Source organism: Carica papaya, chromosome 8 (genome assembly GCF_054855325.1).
Source record: "Carica papaya isolate Zhongbai chromosome 8, ASM5485532v1, whole genome shotgun sequence".
NCBI lineage: Eukaryota > Viridiplantae > Streptophyta > Magnoliopsida > Brassicales > Caricaceae > Carica > Carica papaya.
In genome coordinates this window covers 27,736,303-27,757,493 of record NC_142316.1, presented here as the reverse complement: position 1 = coordinate 27,757,493, position 21,191 = coordinate 27,736,303, and the positions used below count along the sequence as shown (strand labels likewise).

The 21,191-nt window shown below is 36.2% G+C and overlaps 2 protein-coding genes, 1 long non-coding RNA gene and 1 other non-coding gene across 6 annotated transcripts; 2 read left to right on the top strand and 2 right to left on the bottom strand.

The window, feature by feature from the left end:
• Positions 1 to 1,395: 1,395 nt before the first annotated feature.
• LOC110817104 (sieve element occlusion protein) lies at positions 1,396 to 5,005 on the top strand. 2 transcript variants are annotated; one of them, XM_022045503.2, is made up of 7 exons: positions 1,396 to 1,880; positions 2,120 to 2,248; positions 2,317 to 2,756; positions 3,050 to 3,159; positions 3,270 to 3,391; positions 3,548 to 4,039; positions 4,212 to 5,005. In XM_022045503.2, exons 1-7 carry the CDS (start codon positions 1,704 to 1,706, stop codon positions 4,806 to 4,808), a joined length of 2,067 nt encoding a protein of 688 aa, XP_021901195.1. In that variant the 5' UTR covers positions 1,396 to 1,703; the 3' UTR covers positions 4,809 to 5,005. The 2 variants fall into 2 exon arrangements, with proteins under 2 accessions (XP_021901195.1, XP_021901196.1); XM_022045504.2 differs by having other exon boundaries at positions 1,397 to 1,880; positions 2,141 to 2,248.
• LOC110817109 (uncharacterized) lies at positions 2,216 to 20,190 on the bottom strand. 2 transcript variants are annotated; one of them, XR_015813951.1, is made up of 3 exons: positions 19,999 to 20,190; positions 19,659 to 19,794; positions 2,216 to 2,346 (listed from the first exon to the last, which is right to left on the bottom strand). It is a non-coding gene; the product is annotated as an uncharacterized LOC110817109 (long non-coding RNA). The 2 variants fall into 2 exon arrangements; XR_015813952.1 differs by having other exon boundaries at positions 19,659 to 19,774; positions 19,999 to 20,171.
• LOC110817103 (protein SIEVE ELEMENT OCCLUSION B-like) lies at positions 16,226 to 19,411 on the top strand. The gene is made up of 7 exons (XM_022045502.2): positions 16,226 to 16,508; positions 16,615 to 16,716; positions 16,908 to 17,356; positions 17,468 to 17,577; positions 17,708 to 17,847; positions 17,945 to 18,433; positions 18,504 to 19,411. The coding sequence occupies exons 1-7, from the start codon at positions 16,293 to 16,295 to the stop codon at positions 19,119 to 19,121; spliced, it is 2,124 nt and encodes a 707-aa protein (XP_021901194.1). The 5' UTR covers positions 16,226 to 16,292; the 3' UTR covers positions 19,122 to 19,411.
• Positions 20,107 to 20,178, bottom strand: TRNAT-UGU (transfer RNA threonine (anticodon UGU)). The gene has a single exon. It is a non-coding gene; the product is annotated as a tRNA-Thr (tRNA).
• Positions 20,191 to 21,191: the final 1,001 nt, after the last annotated feature.

Genomic DNA, 21,191 nt, shown 5'->3' with positions numbered 1-21,191 from the left:
ATGTCACCAGTGTTTTTTTTTTTTTTTTTTTTTTTTTTCTGGATGCACCCAAAGATAGTGCTTCCCATACGAGTAATAATAATACATATACACAGCTATAGTTTTCTCAAATTGGATTATTATTTCTAATTAAGCCAATAATGTCAAGAGTTCTCATTTAATTACACAACAATTAGTGATCATCTCAAGACTGTTAAGAAAAAGTCTTCAATGAGGTATCTTACTGATGGAAAACCATGAAGCGATGCTTTTAATTCAGTCTCTTTACTTTGATGGATGTCGTTTTCGAGCCAAATGACTTGGTTGGTAAATATAGATGAAATGAATATTAATGAACAATTTTCCATATTGTTTATGGGAGTACTGAGTCAGCTATATGTTGAAGAAATTCCATCCAGGGAAATAATATTCTTAAGAGAATATAAAGGGAGATGTGTGATTAGGGTAGCAGTTCCAGTTTATATTAGTGGAAATGAGTGATTTAAGTAGGAGCGGTTGGGTATTAATGAAGTAGATGAGGACTCAATTTAATCATAGTTAATAACCTCGGATTAATTAATTAGAACAAAATGATTGGTGAAAGATAAAACATGTAACATTTACCCATTTAATTTTCCAAGGAGATAAGAACAAATTGAATTTCCGGAATCTTAATGAAGTGGGTTTTTCGAGCTAGAGTAAATCAATATAAACAGAAGATAAATACCATACACCTTTGTTTTTTCTTGTAAAACTATGCATTCAACAAGACTTACTTCTCAAGATTATTACAGTTTTTGAAGACAATAATGGGACAAATTTTCTTTTCAACCAAAAAAATTACTCCTTTCATATGGAGAATTCAACTAAACAGACACATTACTTTGTTCTTCTCACGTATCAGACAAATAATACAGTGGAGAAAATAATAATGGTAGGAAGGTATCTGAAGTAGGAAAATTGGGAACTCCATTACTGTCATTAAAGCCCAAACTTTAATCTGCTTTGAAGCTTAGAAAGTGCTACAAACACGCCAATTTTTAATAGGAACATAATATTCCTTTCCATAAATACAAGTTTTCTACCCAATATGAGACTGTAATTAAAGATAAAGTATCCATCACTGTCATTTTATTTTTCTGTACGTGTTAATATTTTCTCCATTAGATTCTTTTTTATTTTCATCCCTGCAGGCTGCATCATCATTTTGTTTTAATAAAAAATTAGACTTCAGAAAAATTTGTCAAATCTTGTATATTATTCCGTACTTTGTTTTTGTGATATTCCAATTTCACATTTAAATGCGATAGTTCGAACCATACACTTAATAATAACTGGAGTTTAAACGTATGAGGATTAGTGATTTGGGTTCGAAAGATTATCGGATTATTGATGTTTGAGACTTGTGTGTTACAATTTTGGTGGTTTCTCTGATGATAAAAAAGGAGGAAGGTTGCAGAAAAAAGTGCAAAAGAGAATTGATTCTAGTCACACTGTTGAATAATCTTTAACTAAAAACGTACTCTTTTGGTGGTCTCCACATGAAAAGCAGAATGCTTCATCTTCAGACTCTATTCAAATTATAATCAAAACTTTGAAAGAGTTTTCTCTAACTCATCTGCTCAAATATTAACTGATACTTGGCCAGATTTCTTCTCTATAGACTCAGATGTTATCTAATCAATGATGTACCACTTTGCCTTTGGTTCAATTTTGTCTTTGCCATGAGGCCACTTGAATTTGATCCCATCTGGCTAAGTTATATTTCTTCTTTAAATGAAGAGATTCTGATAAAGAAGCTTCTGATTAGCCATGACCCTGATGCTCGCCTTGTTGAATCCCACATGCTGCTTCACACAGTAGAGAATGTCATTCGTTTTGGGACACCATCTCAAGAACTAGTAATTCTTGCTAGGCTCTACTTAATTTTGGGTCACATTCTTCATTTCAATTAGTTAATTATTTGACTCTGATTATATATAAAAGTATCGGCTTTTATGTTAACCTGATCAGAACTTGCAGTACATCATTTCTGAATGATCCAACAATTGATATTCATAATGGACATTATTACATACCTGAACGATGCTAGTGGGTTAATCATTGATTGTGAAGGAAGTATTTGATCTTTTTTCTTCAGATTATTTCAAATTTTTTTCAGGTTTCTGATTTTGATCCTGGTTCCACATCAAATGATAAGATAAGCAGCACTGAAGTAGTTGGATCACAGGAACCACTGGCACACACAACTTGTAACATTTCACTTCAGGTAATTTCCTCCTTGTCTCTCCATCTCTTTTGGAAATGCAAACCCGTTCTAAAGCTCCGTGGTTGCAGATGCTTTCGAGATTTTCCGGGGGAAAGGATCTGCATGCAAGATCAATGATGTTATTTGAACTATTGAGAAATTATAGATGGGGTGACAAAGTGGTATTAGTACTTACAGCTTTTGCAAAATGCTATGGTGAATTATGGCTGTTAAGGCAACTATACTCTTCTAACCCCTTAGCAAAATCAGTAGCAATTTTGAAGGGATTGTCAAATGATATAAGCAAATTTAAACATCAGCTTAAGACCTTAAACTTGCTTGCCAAGGCCATGATTGATGTTGCCAAGTGCATCATCAAGTTTGAAGGCCTGCCACTGGAAAATGTAAAGCTGGATGATGAGATGGTGGCTGCTACCAAGTCTCAAATTTATATGGCTGCTTACTGGGTTATTAGAAGTGCCTTAACATGCTCATCTCAAATCACCGATCTCAGAGCCCTGAAGCCAGAGCAAGTGCATTTCTTTCCCTTTAATCAGCCTGCAAATGTTTCTGTTTCGTCTTATTAAATTAATTGCATTCATGATCATCACAAGAAATTCAAACATTCAATCAATCCATTAATCTTTGTAACATTACAGATCCATCACCTGAATCTGCTAGCAATCAGCACTTTTTAAGCTATTGCACCACAAATATAAAACATCACTTGCTAAAGGCATCACCTTCTTCTGTTTTCTGATCATTTCTAAACCATTTTGATAACTTCTGATATGATTTATTTTTTCTTTAATGGGATATCAGGTCCTTAAATTCAACAATTGCAGCATGGGAGCTCTCTAGTTTGGTTTACAGATTAAGCAGTAGGTACAGTCTCCTGAGAAGGCAGGTAGAGGCATGTCACCAACAAATAGGTGAATCTTTACACTCTTTTTAATGATATTGAAGGCCTTCACAGATTCATATAATGCAGCTTTTGCAAAAAGAAGCATCAAATTTTCTTGTTTTCTTGAATTACTTACAGAGAAAAAGATTTACCAGAAGCTGCAGAACCTTTTCAAGGAGACCCATGTTGACAACCAAGGGGTGCTTCACATGTTACTTGCTCTCAATGATGATTTGCCATTTAGAGATTGCTCCAAACTCGTAAACCCAATTGCTTTTCTTTTTCTTTTTTTCAATTCCATTCTTCAATTTCTTTTTTTTTTCTGGGTGCTCATATAATCAATCAGATGTCCAGAAGTGTATCTTCTGAATGCAAGATTGTTCTATTTTATTTAACAGCTGTGCATTCATTTGCAGATGGGTGTATCTGAGCTGAAAAACAAGATTGTCATACTTTTGATTTCAAAGCCAGAGCTGCTTCCATCAGAAGAATTGTTCTTTCTGGTCCAACAGACTTATGATCATCCTTATCACCTCATGATAAAGGGAAACTATGAAATCATATGGGTTCCCATATCATCTCACGGACTCACATGGACCGATGCTGAACAGATAAGTTTCAGTTTCTTGTCCAACTCTTTGCCATGGTACTCACTGCGGAAACCCCACCTGCTTAACTCATCGGTGGTGAACTTTATACAAACGGAATTCAGCTACAAAGGCAAGCCCATCATGGTAGTCTTGGATTCGCAAGGCAAAATGACTAATTCCAATGCACTGGATATGACATTCATATGGGGTGCCAGGGCATATCCTTTTTCAGTTTCAAGAGAAAATGAGCTTTGGGAAGGAGAGAACTGGTCATTGCAACTTTTGATAGATGACATTGACCCACTTCTTGCTAAATTGGTAACTTCATCACCAAGTCTTGTAAATTTCTGTAGAATAATTAGTATCAGTTGTTAGGGTTTTGATCCTGCCGGACTAGAGATAATAGAGTTTATACTGGACTTACCGTGAGTATGATATGGAGAAAATTTCTTATTTGTTCTGATGAGATTTCGTTTTTGCTTGATTTCAGATAAAAGAAGGGAGAAATGTTTGCATATATGGAAGCAAGGACCTCGAATGGATTGGTGAATTCAATGGTAAAATGAAGGAAATTCAAAATGCTGGGATGCAACTTGAAATGGTTTACACTGGAAAGAAGAACCCAGATGAAGAAATAAGAAGCATTTTACTCACCGCCAACAGAAATATGCATAGAAACTTGCTTTCTTTCAGAAAGTTGCACTTGTTTTGGATTCGACTGGAGAGCATGAGGAGATCACGACTGAGACCAGCAGAGAAAGCAAATACAGATCATATTCTAGAACAAGTTTCAGAAATGCTGGATTTTGATGACAGCCAAAAGGGTTGGGCGCTGATTGGAAAAGGGTCATCCACAGACATCATAAAGCTTTCAGGAAACAAGCTCAGGGAATTCTTGAACAAGTTTCCTGATTGGGGAGAACATGTAAGATTGATGGGAGCTTCTAGAACTGCAATTGAAACACCTCTTCATGCCGAGCCTTGCGGTCACACTAGTGTTATTCCCTACACCGAAGAATCCATGGAAGAAAGTGTGGCGTGTGAGAAATGTAAACACCCCTTGAAGAAGTTTATTGTATATCAATGAAGTTGAAGGCTAGTAGACTAAAAAACATCTCTGCAGAAAATAATTTTTTGCTTCTTTGGCAAAAAACTGGCATCTACATATGATTATAATATATTTATATAATGAAGAACAGAACGGTTATGTATATATTTGTTAGTGTGAAAGTTTTTGAAGGCACAGTTTTTCCTTGGTTGAGTCAATGAAATCTTTTTCCTCAAGTCAATTAGAGCCACCATTGACGAACTGCCATCATTAGAGAGCCAGAAACTCCTCTCTGCGTTATCTGCTCTCTATCACCATTCATCTGTCACTCTGTCTCTCTCTCGCCTTCCCTTCTTATTCTCCACGGTTCCAGGAAAGGTAATGGGTAAGAATGAAAACGGTGCGTTTCGCCCGAAAAAGGTGAGCGAAACCAAAAGGCTGGGGCCAAATTGATAGGCTGTGCTGAGTTATTTGGGCTCGACTTGGTTTTAGTATTTGGGCATTGTGTAAACTTGTAAATAGGGTTTTTATGGGTTTGAAGAAAAAGAAAATATTTGCTTGATTACAAAAACTAAAGTTTCACATTGCATAAACCAAATTTGGTTGATAATTTATCGTATGTATATATATATATTCCGTTTATTATATCATCATAATATTCATTTAGAGGAAAGTACAGTAATATAGGTAAAATTGGCGTTATGGCACATGTCAATACATTGTTTTCTTGTTTTAGCTCTTGGTGAGACCCTTATCAATCTTTCTAGGTTTGGTAAAATAACGAGTATTGAAGAATTAGACAGACACCTCTACCGTGAATTACCATTGCCTTTTATATTCTAATTTTAAAAATAGATAAAATTTTTATAATTTATATCTCAACTATCATCTTGATAATTGATTTTACGTTTTTGTTTCATTAAGACACAGAGTTTAGAACTTGATTTGATTATAGAAAAATAAATTTTACTTCATTTTTGGGCAAATAAGATTTTAGTTTTTCTTTTTAAGCAAATTAAGGCAAGAGGAAGTTTGAATTTGGTTAGAGGAAGAAAAAAAGACTTGAGGTTAGCTAGGGTAAGAAAAAGCTAAGGGAAAATGAAGAGCAAGCGTTGACAGAGGAAAATAATATTGTGATGGTGAACTCCTAACCTCTTCTAGTATGAGATTTTTCAGCCTCGTTCGATTGAGAGTAGCATTCACAGTAGGGTTTACCCTATGTATTGGGTTTGTACACTCTTTCTCATGCACTTAATAAGCCCCTTAGTTGAATAACATTACTTTACACATACATGTCTTTATCACCATTAGCCACTAAATACATAAAACAATCTTATTTCATAATTACAAGAAAATAGAATAATCATTTAATAGGCGATATAAACTAAGACCTAATGGTCCAGAAAAATGCAATTAAGACATTCATTTCAAACTAAATTTATGGATAAGGATGAAAATAGTTAAGTAACTAATAAATAAGAAAAACAATTAAAATTGATAAATTAAAGTACACGACATATAGTAAGCAAATAAAATAGTCTAACAATAAATAGGCAATACAGATAAACTAGGAATAATTGTACACTGACCGGTTATTGACTCCATCAAAAACCTGTATTTAATTAATCAAAGGGCCGCCAACATTCATAATTTTTTGTTTACTATTTATTAAACTTTAATTTAACCGTAACGGAAGAAAATGTGAAGGATTCTTACCCCGAGTAGATGTTCGGAACACCACCTTTTTCATTACACTTCCTGACGGTTCCTGGTTCTCGAATTTCTTCAATTTTTTTACAAAATCTAAAGCATGCGTCAAATATCATGGAAATACATGAAAAACGGCTAAAAGAGGTTAAAATTCTCCTGATGGCCAGTTTAGGGTTCCAGCACGGTGGTGTTGTCGTTCTACGGCGCCAGCTCCACCGCCTACAGTGATTTTTCCTCTCAGTCAAGCCAATTTTGGTCAGTTCTGTGCAAAATCCTATAAAATTCGGGGTTATGTGGCATCTGTTAGAAAAAAAATAGGAAGAACCAAAACTTACTGGCGATTTGGGGTTTCTAATGCTGCGGCTCCATCGCTCCTCCCTCCCGGTCGCGATTTTCCTCTGATTGCACTGCACCAAAAAATACATTAGGAAACCAATTGTCGAAAAATAGAAGAGAACGAGAAGAGGATTCAGGCTCACCAGAGGAGTTTTTGTTTTGGGTGTGGCGGCTCAACCGAGCTCTGTCCTCCGTTTCTGGCTTCTCCTCTTATTTTTAGCGCTGAAAAGGGTTTGGGGTGGCTTAAAATCAAAAAATGAATCAAACGAGAAGAAAAAACTTACCTTTTAACGTCGACGATGGATTTCGGTACGGTGGCTAGTCTTTTTCTCTAACGACTAGTTCACTTTTCGACTGCCCCTCTTCTTCTTCTTTGGTTCTCCTTGGTGGCTAGGGTTTTGGGGGTCTGGGTAGAAAGGTTTAAATACCTCCATTTTCGATCTGGGTCATCCGTTCGAGGTTGTGTGGCTCAATCTCCACCGTTAGATTTATATTATTTAGGAAACGAATCAAAGCCATCTGATTGAAGGTACGTGGACCATTCGATCACACTTGAATGAGAAACATATCTGGATCATCCGTGGGCGCGAGAGTGAATCCAGACCGTTGGATTGGTTGGCATGCGGATTGCATGCGTAGCCTCCTGTGTGGAATACGTATCTACATGTCTGCCACCCAGGACATGGCGACTAGTTGTGCTATTGACGTGGTTGTCCCACATGGTCACTTTTCTTGTTTTTGCACTTTTGTCCCAATTTTCAAATTTTTATTTCAAATAAGTATTTTCTTATTTTTAATTTGGCCCTTTTTTCTGAAAATTATTTTCAAATACATCCAAAATGTATATTTCTTAAAAAATTCCTAAAAAAAATTAAAATTAAAAAAAATTTAAATCTATTATTAATATAATTTAGTCATCCCGAGCCTAAATTTCAAGCCGGAGTATTGCAACTCTCTCCCCTTTAAAGAAATTTAGTCCCTCAAATTGCTGCCATCTCACTAGTCAAATAGTTGAGGATACTGGGTCCTGAAATCTGATTCCAACTCCCAAGTGGCCTCATTCTATAAATAATTTTGTCATAACACCTTGATGAAGGGAATCTCTCTGTTGCGAAGCATTCTACTCTTCCGGTCCAAAATACCAACTGGTACCTCCTCGTAAGATAACTCTTCCTGAAGTGGAAGTGGCTCGTAAGATAAGATATTTGAGGGGTCTAAGTTGTACTTGCGTAGCATTGACACATAGTATATATTATGGACTCTAGATAGTTCTGGAGGTAGTGATAGCCTGTAAGCGGATGTCTTAATCCTGTCCAAGATCTCCAACTGTCCGATGAACTAGGGATTCAACTTCTCCCTCTTTCCAAACCTAATGATACCTTTAAAGGAGGTGACCTTAAGAAACATTCGATCGCTTTTCTCAAATTTTAAATCCCTCCTTCGAGTGTCCGCATAACTTTTCTGTCTACTTTAGGTCATCTGGATATTTTTCGTGATTTTAACAATCTTCGTTATGGCCTCATCTACAAGATCTGGACCAATCAATTTTCTGTCACCCACTTCTTTCTAACAGATCAGCGATCTACAGGGTCGGCCATACAATGCCTCATACGGAGCTATGTTAATACTTACTTTGTAATTGTTATTATAGATGAACTCTACCAAGGGCAGATGGTCATCCCAGTGCCCTCTGAAATCTAGAATAAAAGCCCTGAACATATCCTCCAGTGTGCGAATGGTTCACTTTGATTGTCCATCTATCTAATGGTAGAATGTTATACTAAGAGATAATTTCGTCCTCATTGCTTGTTGAAAATTTATCCAAAACCGAGAGGTGAACCTGAGGTCCCTATCTGATATCACTATCACCGAAACTCCATGTAGCCTCAATATCTCTTAAATATAGATTCTAGTTAGTTTGTTTAAGGGATCAGTCATTCTGATCGCTAAGAAATGAGAAGACTTATTGAGTCAGTCAACAATCACCCAGATTGCGTCATACCCCAAGCGTGCCCTAAGCAACCCTGTTATAAAGTCCATAGTGATATATTTCTATTTTCACTCCGGAATTGATAATGGTTGAAGTAATCCACCTGAGCATTGATGTCCTGCCTTAATCTATTGACATACAAGACACTTTGAGACGAAATCGACAATTTTTCTTTTCATCTCGTTCTACCATAATCAGAGCCGCATGCTTTGGTACATTTTAATACTTTTCGGATTCATGGTAAACCTTGAACTTTGAGCCTCTATCATGATATTATTTTTCAGTTTGTTATCATTGAGGACATAAAACCAATCTTGAAACTTAAGTAACTCATCGGTAGAGACTCGAAATCCTGTGTTTAAACTATGTTATGTATCCTTTCTAAGAGCTACTAGAGTGAGATCAGTTAGTTGAGCCTCATTTATTCTCTGGATTAATTCAAGTTGGACTGCTAAGTGGATCAGACATGTGGCTTTTTTTAAATCTTGGAGTTGTATCTGTTGTATAACCTTAATCACTCTGCACTCAAAAACCATTATGTAAGCTAATATATCTGCATTCTTCCTACTGAGAGTGTCGACTACCACATTACCCTTACCTGAGTGATACAAGATCTTACAATTATAATCCTTGAGAAACTCTATCCAATGCCTCTGACACATGTTGAGATTTTTCTAGGTAAATATATGATTTAAACTCTTATAGTCTGTATAAATTTCAAATATTTTCTCATATAAGTAACGATATCAAGTTTTCAAGGTGTGGATAATGAAAGCAAGTTTCAAGTCATAGGTGGGGTAATTCTTTCTATGAGTTTTCAACTGTCTGGACCCATAAGATATGACATTCCCGTGCTGCATCATAATGCAACCAAGTCCTCGGTAAGACGCATCATTATATACTGTATATCCACTTATTCCATTCGGCATAGCCAAAACTGGCGTAGTAGTCAATCGTTCCTTAAGTTCTGTAAAGCTTCTTTCACATTTTTTATTTCACTCAAATTTGACATTTTTCTTCATAAGTTATGTTAGGAGGGCAGTTATACTTGAAAATCCTTCTACAAACCTGCGGTAGTAACCTGTCATACCCAAAAAGCTTCAAACTTTTTTGACTGAAGTCAACTATTTCCAGTCCATCTCTGCATCAATCTTCTCAAGATTCACTGACACTCCATCTTTTGATATTATATGTCCCATGAAGGAAGTTTACTCAAGTTAAAACCCATATTTATTCAATTTTGCATATAGTTTCTTTTTCCTGAGGACCTATAAGACTTGAGTCAGATGCTGAGCATGTTCCTTTCTACTCTTCGAATAAACCAGAATATCATCAATGAACACTATGACAAACTGATCCAAGAACGAACTAAAGATCTCGTTCATCAAGTCCATAAAGATTGTAGGTGCACTAGTTAACCCGAATGGTATGACTAGGAACTCATAGTGTTCATCTCAGGTTCTAAAGGCCGTTTTAGGAATGTTTTTTGCTATGATCTTTATCTTATGGTATCCCGAACGCAAGTCAATCTTGAAAAAAATTTGAGTACCCTGTAATTGGTCGAAAAGATCATCAATCCTGGGGAGGGGATACTTTTTCTTAATTGTAACTCGGTTCAGCTCCCTCTAATCAATACACAACCTCAAACACCCATCACTTTTCCTTACGAATGTGGCTCCGGCACCTCAAAGAGATATGTTATGTCAACTGAACTCATTATCTTGCCGCTTCTTGATTTGTTTTCTCAATTCTTCTATATCGACACGACTCATTGATATGGGACAACCGAGATAGGTTGGGTATCAGGCTGAAGATCTATGACAAATTCAACTTTTCAATTCACTGGCAGTCCTGATAGTTCATTAGGGAAGAAATTTGAAAAATTTCGAACAACAGAAATATCTTGAATGCAAATCTCTTTCTTAGACTTACCTAACGTAAAAAAAATAGATAAGTTAAGGCATTTGATAAACAACACAGCTACTACGTGTGAATAATATCTAAGACTTTTATTAATTTGTAAAAGACTCTTCATTAAGAATGTTGAATACAAGTTTCTTATGAAAATAGTTCACAGTAGCGTGATACGCTGCTAACTAGTTCATTTCCATAATTACATAAAAATTCTCCATGTCAAGTGCTATCAAATCTACACTCAATTTCCTACCTGCTATTTCTATAATACAAGCTTTGTATATAAAATTACCTATTAGTGTCTCATTCCAAGTGTAGACACAAACAATACAGAATCAAGACTTTCAGCTAACACATTTAAATTTCAAGTAAAACATGTGAAATAAAAGAATGTGAAGCACCAATATCAATTAACATACGCAAGGTGTTTGTCGATAATGTACGTATCTTATATTACGTCTGGGTTGGCTTCAATATCCTGCTGGGTAAGTGTATAGACTTTGCCCTGAACTGCGGGTCTGGCCTGATTCTGATTCTGATTCTACGGGCATACTCTTGCATAGTGTTGGGCACTCTCACATATGCGATAGGTGTTGTTGAGGCAATAACAAGATTAATCCCCATGATCCTTACTACAATACTGACAAATCTTGTTACGTCATATCACTTAGGTCTGGGAAGGAGCTTGAGTTGTGGGCCTTAGTCTCTTGTTCTGTTGATTCGTTGCAGTAGGTGCTGGCCTGCGATGTGGAACTGGGGGCCTGGACCTACCCACTGTTGGAGAAAAAAATGCAGAGGTTCTTTCTATCAACTGTGCCTTTGCCAAAACTGCTGAGTATGTGCTAAACTCAAACACATATAACTGCTATCTAATTTTAGGACGGAGACCCCACTCAAACTTTTTTGTCTTTCTGCCTTCGTTTGTCATGCTCTTAGGAGAGTATCGACCTAATTTCAAGAATTTTCAAGCATACTCTGATACCAACAAATCTCCCTAGACTAAATGTGCAAACTTCATCTCTTTCAAATGTTGGAGGTGTTTTAGAAGGTACTCAACATTAAAGATTGTCATGAACCATTCTCAGGTGACTTGAGTGGGTAGCGTGACCTATTTCAGTTGCCACCAATACTCTGCCTCACCCACGAGCTTGTAAGTGGCAATAATGACCTTCTATTTGGGAACTACTCTAAGATTTGTGAAGACTTCTCTGTCTCTACTAACCAGTATTCAGCTTCTTCAAAAGTGAATACACGTATAAAAGTAGATAGATTAAGTCTTTTGTACCTCTCGATGTAGTATGAATCCATCACAGGTGGAGGTGGCTCTTACTGAAGGGGAACTGGATTATGTCAGGGAGGGACCAGGTGATCTTGTGGTGGTACCTGATTGTACAGTGGGGACACCGAATTGTATTATGACGATGTCGAATGATACAGTAGAGGAGCAGATTTGTACCATTGTGGCACTGGATCTTCTCGATGTGGAGGTGGCTCATACTGTGGCAGTGGTGGATAGGGATCAGACAGCTCCCTCCTCTCCTCCTTGGTCTGCTGGGCAGAGATGAGTCTCTCCAGCATCTTGAAAAGCTGATCAACATCCTCTCGAAACGATCCCTCCTGGGCTGCTCTATTTAGCGAGAGTCTTCCTCTTCTCATGTCCTTGTACCTACGTTTTACAACAAAGGATTGAGATTTAGGTTGTATTAAATTATTCTAACTTTATGTGTAAGGAATGGTTTCGAGGAAAGCGACTCAGATATCAACTATAATAACCCAAACATTTATACTAAATAATAATATTGAAATTTATAAGTTTGTGGAAGCAATTCAGAATTTAGAGTTTACATTTCTTACATAGTTTAATTGATATGCCCAATAGGGATACGAGAATGCCCTTTGAAAAAAAAATACATAAAAAGAAGACAAGTGTAAACTGAAAACCTATGAGGTCGACCTCCGCTGTGTAATTGAGAAAAACAGGAGGCAACCTTTTGTTAACTCTTTTGTTGTTTAGGATTCGAATCTTATTCGTCCTGATCTGGAATGATTAATAATAAGGAGGTGAACTACACTAACTCAGTAACAATATCAACATTTTATTACTGATACGGAAAAATCAAAGGTTTGTAAAAATCATAAAACAATCAATGGAACTTATTTTTCTTTTTAAGTAAATTCATTTAACTTGAAAACGTTAATCTCTTAAATCACCTTTAAGTTCCCCGATACTATTTACGAAGGAGGCAATCAGAATAATAATTCACATCATAGATTCTAAAAGACCAACAATAACCAAACGTTACCTTTTTACTTGCTTACCGATACCGCTGGGGGTCCATAAAGGTTTCCACTATACATAGATCAAGTATCCATTCTATTATTTAACCGGCCATCATCATACCCCGTCCGATAATAGCGTCAAATATACAACCGCCTCAATACCTTATCTGGTATAAGTGTAACCAAAATAACTCCCAACTCCTTTCGATATGGGACTTCTCAACCTCGTTCGACTGAGGATAACATCCATGGTAGAGTTTACTCTATGTACTGGGTTCGTACACCATTTTTCATGACACCCGATAAGTCCCTCAGTTGAATAACATTACTTTATACATACATGTCTCTATCACCATCAGTCACTAAATACGTACAACAATCTCATTTCATAATTACAAAAAATATAACTATCATTTAATATGCGATATAAACTAAGACCTAATGGTCTAGGAAAATGTAATTAAGACATTCATTTCAAACCAAATTAACAAATAAGGATGAAAACGGTTGAGTAACTAATAAATAAGAAAAGTAATTAAAATCGATAAATTAAAATACACGACATATCAGTAAGCAAGTAAAATAGTATGGCAATAAATAGGCAACAAAGATAAACTAGAGATAATTGTACACTGACCGATTACTAGCTCCATCGGTAACCTGTATTTAATTAATCAAATGGTCACCAACATTCATAATTTTCTGTTTACTATTTATTAAACTTTAATTTAACCGTAACGGAAGAAATGGCGAGGAATTCTTACCCCGGGTCAGTGTCTTGAATACCACCTTTTTCACTGCACTTCTCAGTTGTTCCTGATTTTTAAATTTCTTGAATTTTTTTGCAAAAACCAAAGCATGCATCAAATAGCATGGGAATATGAGAAAAACGGCCAAAAGGGGTTAAAATTCTCCAAGAGGTCGGTTTAGGTTTTCAGCACGGTGTCACCGCCATGCTTCGGCGTTGGCTCCATTGCCTATGGTGATTTTTTCATCTTGGTCAGGTCAGTTTCAACCGGTTCTGTGCGAAATCCTACAAAATTTGGGGTTATGTAGCCTCTGTTGGCGAAAAAAGAGAAAAAAATGGAACTTACCGGCAATTTAGGGTTTTCGATGCTGTAGCTCCGGTTCATCCCTCACAGTCGCGGTTTTCCTTCAGTTTCCCTGCACTGGAAACACGTTAGGAAACCATGGTCGAAAAATGGAAGGGAACAGAAAGAGGATTCGGGCTCACCGAAGGAGTTTTCGGTTTCGAGTGCGACGGCTCAGTCGAGCTCCGCTCTCCATTTTCGACTTCTCCTTTGGTCTTTCAGTGCCAATAAGAGTTTGGGATGGTTTAAAATCAGAAAATGAAGCTAATAATAAGAAAAAATTCACCTTTCGATGTCGGCAACGGGCTCCAGTGCAGCGATGACAACGGCTGGTCTTCTTCTTTGACAACTGGTTCACTTTCCGGCCACCCCTCTTCTTTTTCTTCGGTTCTCCTTAGCGGCTAGAGTTTTGGGGGCCCAAGTGGAGAGGTTTAAATACCTCTCTACTTTCGATCTAGGTCGTCTGTTTGAGACTGTGTGGCCCAATCTCCACCGTCATATCTATCTTATGTAAGAAACGAATCAAAGCCGTTCGATTGAGGGTACGTGGACCATTTGATCGCGCTTGAAGGAGAAATAGATCTGGGTCGTTCGTGCACGCGGGAGTAAATCGGGACCGTTGGATCGATTGACACGCGGATTACCCGCATGGCCTCTCACATGGAACGCGTATCTGCGTGTCTGCCACGCGACGCACGACAGCTGGCCATGTTGCTAACGTGACTATCCAACATGGCCATTTTTTCGTTTTTACACTTTTGTCCCAGTTTTCAAATTTTTATTTCAAATAGATTCTTTCTTATTTCTAGTTTGGGTATGACTTCTGAAAATTATTTTCAAATACATTTAAAATGCATATTTCTTCAAAATTTTCAAAAAATTAAATTTAAAAATTTTTTAAATTTATTATTAATATAATTTAGTCATCTCGAACTCGGGATATTACATCATAAAATAGATAGAAGACCCTAGACCCTATTGACCTTATTGTTAGATTTTTAGCATGTAATTTTTTATGTTTGGATATTTTTTGTTCATGCTTGTCTAAGTGGCAAATGAGAATTGACATTAACATAGTTCAAGGTAATGGAAGTAACTATGATTTAAAATATAAAAATTATAGCTACATTTCATAAATTAAGATTAATTTATTTATTTTTTCATAAAAATTCGTAACTTTTATTAATTATATGATATATGTATATATATGATAATTATAATGCAACTTAATGAAGACATACAAAGATAAAAAATTCGAATTAAATCTATAATGTTTTATAAAAAATATATATATATATCAACCATATAATTAAATAATAATCTATATAGATTAGTATTGTAATCCAGTAATAGAAAAAAATTGCACTAAAACACTGTTATAACTTTGAGATAATAAAAGTAATGATAAAGATAAATATGATACACACTATAAGATAAAATTGAACTGAAACGTCGTTATAACATAAGATCATAAAAGTAAAGAAAGAAATAAATGTGATTCACAACAATATATTATAAGTAAACTTCAACTATATGGGAATCTTTTATAAGCCAAAGGTGGATAAAGAGGTAGGCAGTAGTTCCTTAGGCTTTTTGAAAATATGCTACTGGGTCTCAATTAATTCTCATGGAAAAGCCAGGAGCCCAGCTATATGGCCAAGAGTAACCATAAAATTACAGGAAATACTAAGCATCTCTTGTATAATTAATTAACATCAATTCTTCCAACAATTTGCTTTAATGACCTAATCATGCTCTCTTCCTTCTCAAAACTCATTTGCTTCTTCTCAGTTTTTCTTGGTTTGATCTGTATTAACCTTAATTTATTAGGTTATCAAATTCTAGGATAGAGCTACATTTTGAGAAGAGAAATGGCATTAATATGGTTGTTGTTAATCAGGCAATCCAGGCCTGAAACCCATAATTATTAATCAATGTGTTTCACACAAGTTCAAAAGTAAAGGCAAACATATATCAAGAATCTATGAGTAAAACCTTTAACCCTGTAAAGTGAACAAAACAAAAATAAATATTTGATGTGACTAAAAATATATATATCCTAATCCTCCACCTGTACTTCACTGTTTAAACCCAGTTACAAGCAAGGTATATTAATTCTATTTTATGAAACAATATAAAGGCCAGAGTGGTGCGACCAAGATATTCAAATTAAGCAAAAGCCAAGAAATCAAGAGGTAAGTAATGGCATCCTCACAATCACAGCTTGTGCCTCAACAACCTCCGGCAGGACGCAGAAGGGAACGTTTCTTGTTCTCGTCCTCAGATGACAATGCAATGATCAAGCAAATCGAAGCCACTAATGCTCCTGATGACCGTGACTTCACTGTCAAACCTCTTCTTGAAATCGTTGAAGACATTTTTCACCGCTCTACTCCTGCTGCACCTGGCGTTGCCCTTGTATATATATCTATACACACACTCACACACACATGTGATTGCTCTGTTCATATGCATTGCTTTCTTCAACAGACATAAATAACAATGGTTTGGTATGGATGTGTAGGAAATGAAATCGTTGGAGGCAGTCGATGAGAAGGCTCTCCATTCTGGGTTTGATGACATGTTTGAGTTTGTGTCCCGTACCATTTATAGAATTTACTGCGAGGTTTTTGGACCATCATCCCTTTTATCCTCACAATAATTTTTATCACTTCGTTATTTTGTTATAGGAGCAGCGTTAGGACTCATATTTGTGTCATTAATTCCCCAATAAGAGTGTTGTGATATCTGAACTAAATCTTTTTCGTTTGATCACTTTATTATTTTGCTTATGTTAAAGTTTGACAATTTTGACAGTTGGGCTCCAAATGTTTCTCTGCGGCAGACGCACACACAACAACTATAGCAATACTCAACATCTTATCAAATTACAAATGGGACGCAAAGGTAGTGCTGAGTTTAGCAGGATTTGCACTCATTTATGGAGAATTCTGGCTGGACGCTCAGCTTTACCAAACTAACCCACTGGCCAAAGGAGTAGCAATTCTCAAGCATCTCCCTACAATCTTGGAACGCAGCGATACTCTGAAGCCAAGGTTAGAGGCTGTTACCAAATTGATCCGGGCCATGCTTGATGTGAGTAGGTGCATTGTTGAGTTCAAGCAACTTCCATCTCAGTACGTTGCTCAAGATTCGCCTGAATTATCAACAGCCACAGCTCATATCCCTATTGCTGTTTACTGGACAATCCGCAGCACTATAGCCTCTGCTGCACAAATTATTGGACTCATTGGCATGGGTTATGAGTATGCATTCCTTCTTCTAAATTGCTTCCTGATATAACTAAAATCAATCTCACATCTTATTTCACTCGATTTTTAGTTAAAACACATAAATTAAATATCATATGTTTCTAGATTCATAGCATCTACTCAAGAAACTTGGGAGCTATTAAGCTTGGCACACAAACTCAGCAGCATCCATGACCATCTTAACGATCAACTCAAAATTTGCCATCAACTAATAGGTGAGTTCCATTATGTTAGACATAAATATATGGATCCTACTGTGAATATTACTAAGTGTAAAATGCACAAGTTAAATCTTTATGATGAGAAATTCTTATACACACACACATATATATGTTTCTTATGCAGAGGAGAGAAAACATATCGAAGCTTACCAAACGCTTGTCCGCCTCTTCAAGACAGCCCATATTGATAACATGAAGATTCTTAGAGCTTTGTTTTATGCAAAAGATGGTCTGCCACTTTACAATTGCTCTTCAGGGAAAAAGGTTTGGTTGATCATTGAGCTGATTATCATGATTACATATGATCAGTTTGTGAATCCGTAAGATGACTCCATAGGATGGTTACTTGTGAAATTCACAGGTCAGTATTGACGTGTTGAAGAAGAAGCTTGTTCTGCTATTTATTTCAGACTTGGAGCTGTCAGTAGATGAGCTTCAAATTCTGCTATTGATGTACAATGAATCGAAGCAGAACATGAGGCCAGAGAGCGAGTATGAGGTGGTGTGGGTGCCCGTTGTGGACAGATCAGTTGCATGGAACGAGGAGAGGCAAAAACATTTTGAGTATCTGCAGTCAATGATGCCATGGTACATGGTGAATCACCCTTCAATAATTGACCCAGCGGTTATAAGGTACATCAAGGAAGAGTGGCTGTTCAACAAAAAACCTTTGCTGGTGGTGTTGGATCCCCAAGGTAGAGAAGTGAATCGCAATGCAATCCACATGATGTGGATTTGGGGAGGCCTTGCCTATCCTTTCACCAGGGCAAGAGAGGAAGCTATTTGGAAACAACAGTCTTGGAGTCTTGAGTTACTCGCAGATAATATTGAACCATTAATCTTTACTTGGGTACATCTATTTACATTCTTTTGGTAATTGATGTCCATATATTCTTTGTTTAACTTGACAAAAATTGCAGATGAAAGATGGGAAATACATCTGCTTGTATGGCGGAGAAGATATAGAATGGATCAGGAAATTCACAGTTACAGCACAAGCAGTGGCTGAAGCTGCCAAGATTGGACTAGAGATGCTTTATGTGGGTAAGAGTAATCCAAGAGAGAGAGTTCGCAAAAACAATGCAATCATTCAGGTGGAGACGCTGAGCCACACATTGCCAGATCTGACACTAATCTGGTATTTCTGGGTGCGGCTTGAGAGCATGTGGCACTCCAAAACACAGCAAGACAAACAAGTGGATGACGACCCAATCATGCAAGAGGTTATGACCATGCTCAGCTTCGACGGCAGTGACATTGGTTGGGCTGTGATCTTCAAAGGATCAAACGAGATGGCCAGAGCAAAAGGAGACACATTCTTGAAGTGTCTCAACGAATACACCTTATGGAAAGATCGTGTAGGACCGAATGGCTTTGTGCCAGCAATGAATGAGCATTTGGACGCGATCCACAGCCCCCACCACTGCAATCGCCTTATATTGCCAGGCACCACAAGACACATTCCTGAGAGGGTAGTCTGCTCTGAGTGTCGTCGTCCCATGGAGAAGTTCCTCATGTACCGTTGCTGCACTGATTAACATCTTCCAAGTACTTCAAGTTTGCACTATGTTTCAGCGTTGGACTCTACTCTAGAATAATCGCTGCTTCCTGCTTTATATCGTAAACAGTTATGCTCGTGTCCTAGAAGCTCGGATTTTCTGTGTGTTCTATTCATGCCTATACATATAATCTAATACCCAGTTCCATATAGATATATATACAGATGTCCCTCATAATTATAATAGACGTATGTACCTGGTGTCTCGAGTGCAAAGATATGTGTTCTTATGCTTATTTGAATTGCTTATACATATTTTATTTAAATTAATTTTCCCACCATCTAATTAAAGTCTTGCAACCATATTTACACCAACCAGTTCCTTCCATGTCTTGCGCTGTTTGGAAAAATTAAATCAAATCTCAGGAAAGATGCAAATCTCTTTCTTTTCATTTTATTTTCGCAGATCATGCTCTAAAAACGTCAATGGTTGAATACACACAACGAAACAATGTCGACATGGAAATTTTGCCAATAAAATCTCGAAACAAACTACGAACATTAGATTAATGCGTACCTATAAGGAAAACTGCAAATAAGCATTGGATTGATGTTTGATTTACGCTTTCGTTGGCGCGCCCCGTGGTTTCGAAATCCCATTGAAGAACGCAATGTTTATCGAAAGCAATAAGCCTACAAATCAAGGCTAAAAACTGATGGAAAATTGAAAACCGAGAATCAAAACAAGAAACAACGAGAGAGAAATGCGAGCGGCTACTAACGCAATTATTGAAAGCAATAAGCTTACAAATCAAAGCTACAAATTGATCGAAAATGAAAACCGAGAATCAAAAAGAGAAACAACGAAAGAGCAATGCAGCTACTAACATAATGATTCGGTTAAGAATGAAACCAACCTCTTCGCATCTCCATGGCAGCGGGAATAATATAGAGCTAACGGAAGAAAAATCCTAATCTAGCCTCTCCGTTGGCAAAATAATTTCACATTTCTACCTAAAACGGGTTGCCCCCATGCAGGATCGAACTACAGACCTTCAGTTTACAAGACTGACGCTCTACCACTGAGCTATAGGGGCTTCATGAAGGTATCAAATGAATTATTTGACTATCTTAAGGTTCAGCGTCACTTCGTAAGGCCATACTCATTTTTTACATTCCTCCAAAATAGAAATTTCTATTATTTCCTAAACTTCTCTATTATTCTAATCCTTCTTAGGCCGAGTAATAATTCAAAAAGGTCCTAATTAATTTAACATAACACAAAACCTTAAAAATTTATGAGTAATTTACCTTTACATAAACTGTTACATGAATTTTTACATAAAATTTTATTAAATATTTTAGATATCTTGCATTATTTTTCATCAAAAACCCATGAAAGCCTCACTTTCTTAGCTATAGTTTTGCCAAAAAAAAAAAAATTGCATTTCTTTCCAATCACAAATATTGGAGAATTGTGGATATAGCATATGTTTCTATGAATCTTTACCATATGTTTGAAATATCACATATATTAATGACAACAACCACTGAAAATGATAGTTCAGCCTTAGCAGTAGCAAAATCACGTTATGTGTATATATATATATAATTATAAAAATTAACTTTTATTATTAAATTGTCATTTTATTTTATTTTTAAATAATTAATATCTTATTTATTAAAAAATCTTTTAATTATTATTGTTTTTAGGGATAGAAGTGGGGGAATCCGACCCTCCACGAAAAACAAACAACTGAATGTCAACAATAGAGATAAATTATGATTTTATTTTTTTTTTTACTATAGTTATATCCATTTTTTGTTAATATTAGTTATGTAATTTATATATTTTAAGTATATTTTTCTATAAAATAAATAAAACATGAGAAAAGTGAATAATTTAGTATTATTTCTAATTTGTTAGGCTTGCAGGTAATTAAAAAAAAAAAATTATATATTTAAAATTAATATAAATTACGTATTATAATAATGATAATTAATATTGGTCGGTGTGCGAATAGTATTGAGGAATAGAGCGTGCTTTAACCATGGTTTTTTTTTTTTTTCTTACACGCTCATCTCATCCGCAACTTGTCAACTTGCATGT